A 10,778-nucleotide genomic window follows, 5' to 3' on the forward strand; every position below is an offset into this window, starting at 1 on the left:
TCCGAGACAGGATTGTGTTCAGGCACAGATCTGGGGAAGGGTAACAAAACATTTCTGCAGCATTGAAGGTCCCAAGAACACAGTGGCCTCATCTTTCTTAAATGGAAGACGTTTGGAACCATCAAGACTGTTCCTAGAGCTGGCCACCGCCCGGCCAAACTGAGCAATCGGGGGAGAAGGGCCTTGGTCTAGGGAGGTGACCAAGAACCCAATGGTCACTCTGACAGACCTCCAGGGTTCCTCTGAGGAGATGGTTGTCCTCCTGGAAGGTTCTCCCATCTCTGTAGCACTCCACCAATCAGGCCTTTATGGTAGAGTGGCCAGACGGAAGCCACTCGTCAGTAAAAGGCATGTTACAGCCCACTTGGAGTTTGCCAAAAGGCACCCAAAGGACTCTCAGACCATGAGAAAAAAAATATCTGTTCTGGTGAAACCAAGATTTAACTCTTTGGCCTGAATGTCAAGTTTAGAGGACACTAGGCACCATCCCTACAGTGAAGCATCATTTGTGAGGATGTTTTTCAGCGTCAGGGACTGGGAGACCAGTCTGGATCGAGGGAAAGATGAACAGAGCAGATTACATAAAGATCTTTGATGAAAACCTGCTCCAGAGCACTCAGGACCTCAGACTGAGTCGAAGGTTTACCTTCCAACATGACAAAGGGTCTGAATCCTTATGTAAATGTGATATTTCAGTGTTTTATTTTTAATACATTTTCAAACATTTCTAAAAACCTGTTTTAGCTTTGTCATTATGGGGTATTGTGTGTAGCTTGACGAGGGAAAAAAACTGTGTAATCCATTTTAGAATAAGGCTGTGACTAACAAAGTGTGGAAAAAGTCAATGGGTCTGAATACTTTCCGAATGCACTGTAGTTCTTCAGATCCGTGCATGAACGGAGGTTATCCAGTTTATTCTCCAGTGATTGCATGTTCGCCAATAGAACAGTGGGTAGACGCAATTTATCCACTCTCCGACGTAGTCTCGTCAAGTATCCCGCATGCCGGCCTCTAGAGCGCCATTTCCTCCTCCTACGAGTGTCAGGGAGTTGGGCCTGGTCCGCAATGTTCAATATGTCTTTCGCTTACGACTAATTGAAGTAGAAGTCCTCGTCCAAATCGTGGTTAGTGATAGCTGCTCTGATGCACAGAAGCTCTTTTCGGTCACAGGAAACATTAGACCCTCCGGGGCCATTAGATCCTCTGGGGCCATTAGACCCTCTGGGGCCATTAGACCCTCTGGGGTCATTAGATCCTCTGGGGCCATTAGACCATCCAGGGCCATTAGACCCTCTGGGGCCATTAGACCCTCTGGGGCCATTAGACCCTCCGGGGCCATTAGACCCTCCGGGGCCATTAGACTCTCCGGGGCCATTAGACCCTCCGGGGCCATTAGACCCTCTGGGGCCATTAGACCCTCTGGGGCCATTAGACCCTCTGGGGCCATTAGACCCTCTAGGGCCATTAGACCCTCTGGGGCCCTGGGGCCATTAGACCCTCTGGGGCCCTGGGGCCATTAGACCCACTGGGACCATTAGACCCTCCGGGGCCATTAGACCCTCTGGGGCCATTAAACCCTCTGGGGCCATTAGATCCTCTGGGGCCATTAGATCATCTGGGGCCATTAGACCCTCTGGGGCCATTAGACCCTCTGGGGCCATTAGATCCTCTGGGGCCATTAGACCCTCTGGGGCCATTAGATCCTCTGGGGCCATTAGATCCTCTGGGGCCATTAGATCCTCTGGGGCCATTAGACCCTCTGGGGCCATTAGATCCTCTGGGGCCATTAGATCCTCTGGGGCCATTAGATCATCTGGGGCCATTAGACCCTCTGGGGCCATTAGACCCTCTGGGGCCATTAGATCCTCTGGGGCCATTAGACCCTCTGGGGCCATTAGATCCTCTGGGGCCATTAGACCCTCTGGGGCCATTAAACCCTCTGGGGCCATTAGATCCTCTGGGGCCATTAGACCCTCTGGGGCCATTAGACCCTCCGGCTGTACACGTTTACACGCTGTACACGTTTGTGTATTCTTGTTACACAAGTATGCAGAACAGCAATGTGTCACTAATTGCATTAGGTGTACATTTAACTCCCCATAAGCACTTTGATTTAATAGCATCTGTCTGTTCTCTATCCTGTCTGTTTTGTGTCAGTGTCTTCAGACAGTAGTTTCCTGGCAGACCCCTTCTCCTTCTCTGCTGGCCTGACCACTCAGTTCTCTGGGGAGTTTGGAACCATCCTCTTCAACAAGGTGCTGGTCAACGATGGAGGACATTACAACTCTCACACAGGTAACATACACACACACATACACACACACACAGAGAGAGACATCCACACACAGTCTTGTACAGCTAACCTTGTGGGTACACACAATTAAGTCCCATTCAAAATCCTATTTTCCCTAACCCTAAAACTAACCCTAACTCCTAACCCTAAAACTAACCCTAGCTCCTAGCCTTAACCCTAAAACTAACCCTAACTCCAACCCTAGTTCCTAATTTTAACCCTAACACTAATTCTAACCTTAACCCTAAACCCCCTAGAAATAGTATTTGGAATTTGGGGACTAACAGTTGGTCAAATTTTTGTTTGTTTACTATTCTTGTGGGATAGCTAAACACGTCGACAAACAGACAGACAGAGAGAGATACAGACAGAGAGAGATACAGACAGAGAGAGATACAGACAGAGAGAGATACAGACAGAGAGAGATACAGACAGAGAGAGATACAGACAGAGAGAGATACAGACAGACAGAGATACAGACAGACATAAATACAGAAACACAGACAGACAGAGATACAGCCAGACAGACAGAGATACAGCCAGACAGACAGAGATACAGCCAGACAGACAGAGATACAGCCAGACAGACAGAGATACAGCCAGACAGACAGAGATACAGACAGACATAAATACAGAAACACAGACAGACAGACAGACATACAGCCAGACAGACAGACAGAGATACATACAGACAGACAGGCAGAGATACAGACAGACAGACAGACAGAGATACAGCCAGACAGAGATACAGCCAGACAGAGACACAAACAGACAGACATACAGCCAGACAGACAGACAGAGATACATACAGACAGACAAAGATACAGACAGAGATACAGAGATACAGACAGACAGACAGACAGACAGACAGACAGAGATACAGCCAGACAGAGATACAAACAGACAGACAGACAGACAGAGACAAACAGAGCGACATACAGCCAGACAGACAGAGATACAGACAGAGAGAGAGAGACAGGCAGACCTTGAGAGACAGACAGACAGAGATAAAAACAGACCCGACAGCCAGAGAGAGGGAGACAGACAGAGAGACAGACAGACAGACAGACAGACAGACAGACAGACAGGCAGAGATACATACAGACAGGCAGAGATACATACAGACAGGCAGAGATACAGACAGACAGACAGACAGACAGACAGACAGACAGACAGACAGACAGACAGAGATACATACAGACAGGCAGAGATACATACAGACAGGCAGAGATACAGACAGACAGGCAGAGATACAGACAGACAGGCAGAGATACAGACAGACAGGCAGACAGACACAGACAGACAGACAGACAGAGATAGACAGACAGACAGACAGAGATAGACAGACAGACAGACAGACAGACAGAGATAGACAGACAGAGACAAACAGAGAGACATACAGCCAGACAAACAGAGAGACAGACAGACAGGCAGACAGAGAGAGACAGGCAGACAGAGAGAGACAGGCAGACAGAGAGAGACAGGCAGACAGAGAGAGACAGGCAGACAGAGAGAGACAGACAGACAGAGAGAGACAGGCAGGCAGACAGAGAGAGACAGGCAGACAGAGAGAGACAGGCAGGCAGACAGAGAGAGACAGGCAGACAGAGAGAGACAGGCAGACAGAGAGAGACAGGCAGACAGAGAGAGACAGGCAGACAGAGAGAGACAGGCAGACACAGAGATACAGACAGACAGACAGGCAGAGATACATACAGACAGGCAGAGATACATACAGACAGGCAGAGATATATACAGACAGACAGAGATACAGACAGGCAGACAGAGACAGACAGAGATACAGACAGCCAGCCAGACAGACAGCCAGAGATTCAGACAGACAGACAGACAGACCGAGACAGACAGACAGAGACATACAGAGAGACAGACAGACAGACAGACAGGTATTTGTCAGTGTGTGTGTTGGGTGTGGTTGTAATTCTGTCAATCCAGCCATTCATGAGTAGACTTATTAGTTGACACAGTCAGGTCCCAGGAGTGGTATACAGTTGTGGCCAAAAGTTTTGAGAATGACACAAATATTCATTTTCACGAAGTCTGCTGCCTCAGTGTCTTTAGGTATTTTTGTCAGATGTTACTATGGAAAATGTAAGTATAATTACAAGCATTTCATAAGTGTCAAAGGCTTTTGTTGACAATTACATGAAGTTGATGCAAAGAGTCAATATTTGCAGTGTTGACCCTTCTTTTTCAAGTCCTCTGCAATCTGCTCTGGCATGCTGTCAATTAACTTTTGGGCCACATCCTGACTGATGGCAGCCCATTCTTGCACAATCAATGCTTGGAGTTTGTCAGAATTTGTGGGTTTTTGTTTGTCCACCCGCCTCTTGAGGATTGACCACAAGTTCTCAATGGGATTAAGGTCTGGGGAGTTTCCTAGCCATGGACCCAAAATATATATCGTCACCAAACTGTTCCTGGATGGTTGGGAGAAGTTGCTCTCGGAGGATGTGTTGGTACCATTCTTTATTCATGGCTGTGTTCTTAGGCAAAATTGTGAGTGAGCCCACTCCCTTGGCTGACAAGCAACCCCACACATGAATGGTCTCAGGATACTTTACTGATGGTAACGCTCACCTTGTCTTCTCCGGACAAGCTTTTTTCCGGATGCCCCAAACAATCGGAAAGGGGATTCATCAGAGAAAATGACTTTACCCCAGTCCTCAGCAGTCCAATCCCTGTACCTTTTGCAGAATATCAGTCTGTCCCTGATGTTTTTCCTGGAGAGAAGTGACTTCTTTGCAGCCCTTCTTGACACAAGGCCATCCTCCAAAAGTCTGGAGCTCTATAGGAGAAAGCCCTGCCTCCAGCTGTTTGCTTAGAAATTCTAGGGACAATTAGGTGGCCTGCGTCTTGTGACCGTAGCGTACGTGTAGGTATGTACGGCAGGACCAAATCAGAGAGATAGGTAGGAGCAAGCCCATGTAATGCTTTGTAGGTTAGCAGTAAAACCTTGAAATCAGCCCTTGCTTTGACAGGAAACCAGTGTACAGAGGCTAGCACTGGAGTAATATGATCAAATTTTTTGGTTCTAGTCAGGATTCTAGCAGCCGTATTTAGCACTAACTGAAGTTTATTTAGTGCTTTATCCGGGTAGCCGGAAAGTAGAGCATTGCAGTAGTCTAACCTAGAAGTGACAAAAGCATGGATCAATTTTTTTGCATCATTTTTGGACAGAAAGTTTCTGATTTTTGCAATGTTACGTAGATGGAAAAAAGCTGTCCTTGAAATGGTCTTGATGTGTTCTTCAAAAGAGAGATCAGGGTCCAGAGTAACGCCGAGGTCCTTCACAGTTTTATTTGAGACGACTGTACAACCATTAAGATTAATTGTCAGATTCAACAGAATATCTCTTTGTTACTTGGGACCTAGAACAAGCATCTCTGTTTTGTCCGAGTTTAAAAGTAGAAAGTTTGCAGCCATCCACTTCCTTATGTCTGAAACACATGCTTCTAGCAAGGGCAATTTTGGGGCTTCACCATGTTTTATTGAAATGTACAGCTGTGTGTCATCCGCATAGCTGTGAAAGTTAACATTATGTTTTCGAATAACATCCCCAAGAGGTCAAATATATAGTGAAAACAATAGTGGTCCTAAAACGGAACCTTGAGGAACACCGAAATTTACAGTTGATTTGTCAGAGGACAAACCATTCACAGAGACAAACTGATATCTTTCCGACAGATAAGATCTAAACCAGGTCAGAACTTGTCCGTGTAGACCAATTTGGGTTTCCAATCTCTCCAAAGGAATGTGGTGATCGATGGTATCAAAAGCAGCACGAAGGTCTAGAAGCACGAGGACAGATGCAGAGCCTCGGTCCGATGCCATTAAAATGTAATTTACCACCTTCACAAGTGCCGTCTCAGTGCTATGATGGGGTCTAAAACCAGACTGAAGCATTTCGTATACATTGTTTGTCTTCAGGAATGCAGTGAGTTGCTGCGCAACAGCCTTTTCTAAAATTTTTGAGAGGAATGGAAGATTCGATATAGGCCGATTTTAGTTTTTTATATTTTCTGTGTCAAGGTTTGGCTTTTACAAGAGAGGTTTTATTACTGCCACTTTTAGTGAGTTTGGTACACATCCGGTGGATAGAGAGCCGTTTATTATGTTCAACATAGGAGGGCCAAGCACAGGAAGCAGCTCTTTCAGTTGTTTAGTTGGAATAGGGTCCAGTATGCAGTTCGAAGGTTTAGAGGCCATGATTATTTTCATCATTGTGTCAAGAGATATAGTACTAAAACACTTGAGCGTCTCTCTTGATCCTAGGTCCTGGCAGAGTTGTGCAGACTCAGGACAACTGAGCTTTGAAGGAATACGCAGATTTAAGGAGGAGTCCGTAATTTGCTTTCTAATAATCATAATCTTTTTCTCAAAGAAGTTCATGAATTTATCACTGCTAAAGTGAAAGTCATCCTCTCTTGGGGAATGCTGCTTTTTAGTTAGCTTTGCGACAGTATCAAAAAGGAATTTCGGATTGTTCTTATTTTCCTCAATTAAGTTAGAAAAATAGGATGATCGAGCAGCAGTAAGGGCTCTTCGGTACTGCACAGTACTGTCTTTCCAAGCTAGTCGGAAGACTTCCTGTTTGGTGTGGCGCCATTTCCGTTCCAATTTTCTGGAAGCTTGCTTCAGAGCTCGGGTATTTTCTGTGTACCAGGGAGCTAGTTTCTTATGAGAAATGTTTTTAATTTTTAGGGGTGCAACTGCATCTAGGGTATTGCGCAAGGTTAAATTGAGTTCCTCAGTTAGGTGGTTAACTGATTTTTGTCATCTGGCGTCCTTGGGTAGACAGAGGGAATCTGGAAGGACATCAAAGGAATCTTTGTGTTGTCTGTGAATTTATAGCACGACTTTTGATGTTCCTTGGTTGGGGTAGGAGCAGATTATTTGTTGCAATTGCAAACGTAATAAAATGGTGGTCCGATAGTCCAGGATTATGAGGAAAAACATTAAGATCCACAACATTTATTCCATGGGACAAAACTAGGTCCAGCGTATGACTGTGACAGTGAGTGGGTCCAGAGACATGTTGGACAAAACCCACTGAGTCGATGATGGCTCCGAAAGCCTTTTGGAGTGGGTCTGTGGACTTTTCCATGTGAATATTAAAGTCACCAAAGATTAGAATATTATCTGCTATGACTACAAGGTCCGATAGGAATTCAGGGAACTCAGTGAGGAACGCTGTATATGGCCCAGGAGGCCTGTAAACAGTAGCTATAAAAAGTGATTGAGTAGGCTGCATAGATTTCATGACTAGAAGCTCAAAAGACGAAAACGTCATTTTTTGGGGGGTAAATTGAAATTTGCTATCGTAAATGTTAGCAACACCTCTGCCTTTGCGGGATGCACGGGGGATATGGTCACTAGTGTAGCAAGGAGGTGAGGCCTCATTTAACACAGTAAATTAATCAAGCTTAAGCCATGTTTCAGTCAGGCCAATCACATCAAGATTATGATCAGTGATTAGTTCATTGACTATAATTGCCTTTGAAGTAAGGGATCTAACATTAAGTAGCCCTATTTTGAGATGTGAGGTATCATGATCTCTTTCAATAATGACAGGAATGGAGGTGGTCTTTATCCTAGTGAGATTGCTAAGGCGAACACCGCCATGTTTAGTTTTGCCCAACCTAGGTCGAGGCACAGACACAGTCTCAATGGTGATAGCTGAGCTGACTACACTGACTGTGCTAGTGGCAGACTCCACTATGCTGGCAGGCTGGCTAAAAGCCTGTCACCCTATTTCATTGTGGAGCTAGAGGAGTTAGAGCCCTGTCTATGTTGGTAGATAAAATGAGAGCACCCCTCCAGCTAGGATGGAGTCCGTCACTCCTCAGCAGGTCAGGCTTGGTCCTGTTTGTGGGTGAGTCCCAGAAAGAGGGCCAATTATCTACAAATTATATATTTTGGGAGGGGCAGAAAACAGTTTTCAACCAGCGATTGAGTTGTGAGACTCTGCTGTAGAGCTCATCACTCCCCCTAACTGGGAGGGGGCCAGAGACAATTACTCGATGCCGACACATCTTTCTAGCTGATTTACACGCAGAAGCTATGTTGCGCTTGGTGATCTCTGACTGTTTCATCCTAACATCGTTGGTGCCGACGTGGATAGCAATATCTCTATACTCTCTACACTCGGCAGTTTTAGCTTTAGCCAGCACCATCTTCAGATTAGCCTTAACGTCGGTAGCCCTGCCCCCCGGTAAACAGTGTATGATCGCTGGATGATTTGTTTTAAGTCTAATACTGCGGGTAATGGAGTCGCCAATGACTAGAGTTTTCAATTTGTCAGAGCTAATGGTGGGAAGCTTCGGCGTCTCAGACCCCTTAACGGGAGGAGTAGAGACCAGAGAAGACTCGGCCTCTGACTCCGACCCGCTGCTTAATGGGGAAAACCGGTTGAAAGTTTCTGTCGGCTGAATGAGCGACACTGGTTGTGCGTTCCTACCTCATTTCCTTCCAGAAACCGTGAGAAAGTTGTCCGGCTGCGGGGACTGTGCCAGTGGATTTATACTACTATCTGTACTTACTGGTGGCACAGACGCTGTTTCATCCTTTCCTACACTGAAATTACCCTTGCCTAACGATTGCGTCTGAAGCTGGGCTTGTAGCACAGCTATCCTCGCCGTAAGGCGAGTACAGCGACTGCAATTAGAAGGCATCATGGTATTGTTACTACTTAGCTTCGGCTGTTGGAGGTCCTGACGAATCGTGTCCAGATAAAGCGTCCGGAGTGAAAAAGTTGAGGAAAAAAAAAAATATATATATATATAAACGGTAATTAAAAAGTAAAAACCATAAATTTGTCAGGTAGCAAAACAGGTTGGCAACAAAACGCACAGCAACTCGAAAACAAGTCTGCAAGTTGTGACCGGAAAGTTGTGACCGCACCACCCTCCTTTTTAAGCTTCCAGTCTGTTATTCAAACTCAATCAGCATGACAGAGTGATCTCCAGCCTTGTCCTCGTCAACACTCACACCTGTGTTAACGAGAGAATCACTGACATGATGTCAGCTGGTCCTTTTGTGGCAGGCCTGAAATGCAGTGGAAATGTTTTTGGGGATTCAGTTAATTTTCATTGCAAAGATGGACTTTGCAATTTATCTGATCACTCTTCATAACATTCTGGAGTATATGCAAATTGCCATCATACAGTCTGAGGCAGCAGACTTTGTTAAAATTAATATTTGTGTCATTCTCAACTTTTGGCCACGACTGTAAGTGAGGCAGGGTTCAGTGTTGACCTGGGTTTGGGTTATGTTACTAGGGTTACCTAGGGATGGTTTTCAAAACACAGACACAGACTAATATAATATTTTCCCTCTCTCTCTCCAGGTATCTTCACGATACCGATGGAAGGGCGTTACCTGATCTCAGGAGTTCTGATGGCTCGGCAGGGGAAGGGACTGGAGGCTGTTTTGTCTGTCTCCAACCGTAGTGTCCATAGGCTGATGAGCTCCGCGTCTGGAGCAGGGACAGTGGCCCAGGACAGTTGTCCCTGTGGAGGCTCTATCTCGTTCAGCCTGATCCTGTCTCTGAGGCAAGGGGACCACGTAGCTCTGGTCCGGACCGCAGGGCAGCTGGCCACCACAGAGTCCAGAGACATCCTATCAACATTCAGCGCCATCTTCCTCTATGCCCCGCAGCCAATCACCAGATAGTTACCACTGGGCCAACCAATCACACAGCAAGGACTTGGTCATGTACATTCCACAACCAATCAGAAAGCAGGAATACATTTAAACAGACACCAGAAATCCAATCAGCTGCAACCCTGCAGTTGTTCAGAATAATGATTTGTATCAAAGATATTCACCATGTAAAAAGTAATTCTGCAACCCTGCAGTTGTTCAGAATAATGATTTGTATCATAGATATAGATATTCACCATGTAAAAAGTAATTCTATGCTCGCCTTTTTACTGAACAATTATGCCAAAGATATAAAAAAATATTAAGTGTTAATTCATGTATTTGACAATTTGGATATCTGTTTTTTTTCTACCTTTTGTTTTAAAACATTTTCCTAAATTAACATTTATACAATTATATATGTACTTTTTTTTCTTTAAATAAATGTCAGAGGGAAGAGACAACCATATAGTTTAATCAGTATTCCATACCACATCCTGTTTAGATTAATCTGTTTTACAGGTTATTCCATACCAAAACACTGTTACCATTAGTAAAACAGTAGGGTTGATTCATTCCTTCACGTATGTTGTCAATAAACCCATTTGAAGATTTGTCTGATAGTTGGATGGATGGTGTTAACATGGATTCAGATAGCATGTGTCTCAGGGTTGGGTTAGACGGTTTAACATGGATTCAGATATCATGTGTCTCAGGTTGGGTTAGACGGTTTAACATGGATTCAGATAGCATGTGTCTCAGGTTGGGTTAGACGGTTTAACATGGATTCAGATAGCATGTGTCTCAGGTTGGGTTAGACGGT

The 10,778-nt window shown here is 45.2% G+C and overlaps 1 protein-coding gene across 1 annotated transcript in view; it reads left to right on the top strand.

Moving 5' to 3' along the window:
• The window catches only part of LOC139403956 (EMILIN-2-like), a 54,901-nt gene extending 44,331 nt beyond the window's left edge, over positions 1-10,570 (top strand). Inside the window, exons 9-10 of the mRNA XM_071147167.1 lie at positions 2,158-2,295; positions 9,660-10,570. Coding sequence (XP_071003268.1) covers positions 2,158-2,295; positions 9,660-9,985 — 464 coding nt within the window. The 3' untranslated portion in view covers positions 9,986-10,570. The remainder of the gene's footprint in view (positions 1-2,157; positions 2,296-9,659) is intronic.
• The last annotated feature ends 208 nt before the right edge of the window (positions 10,571-10,778 follow it).

The sequence above is a fragment of the Oncorhynchus clarkii genome, unplaced genomic scaffold, assembly GCF_045791955.1.
Source record: "Oncorhynchus clarkii lewisi isolate Uvic-CL-2024 unplaced genomic scaffold, UVic_Ocla_1.0 unplaced_contig_6826_pilon_pilon, whole genome shotgun sequence".
Classification (NCBI taxonomy): domain Eukaryota; kingdom Metazoa; phylum Chordata; class Actinopteri; order Salmoniformes; family Salmonidae; genus Oncorhynchus; species Oncorhynchus clarkii.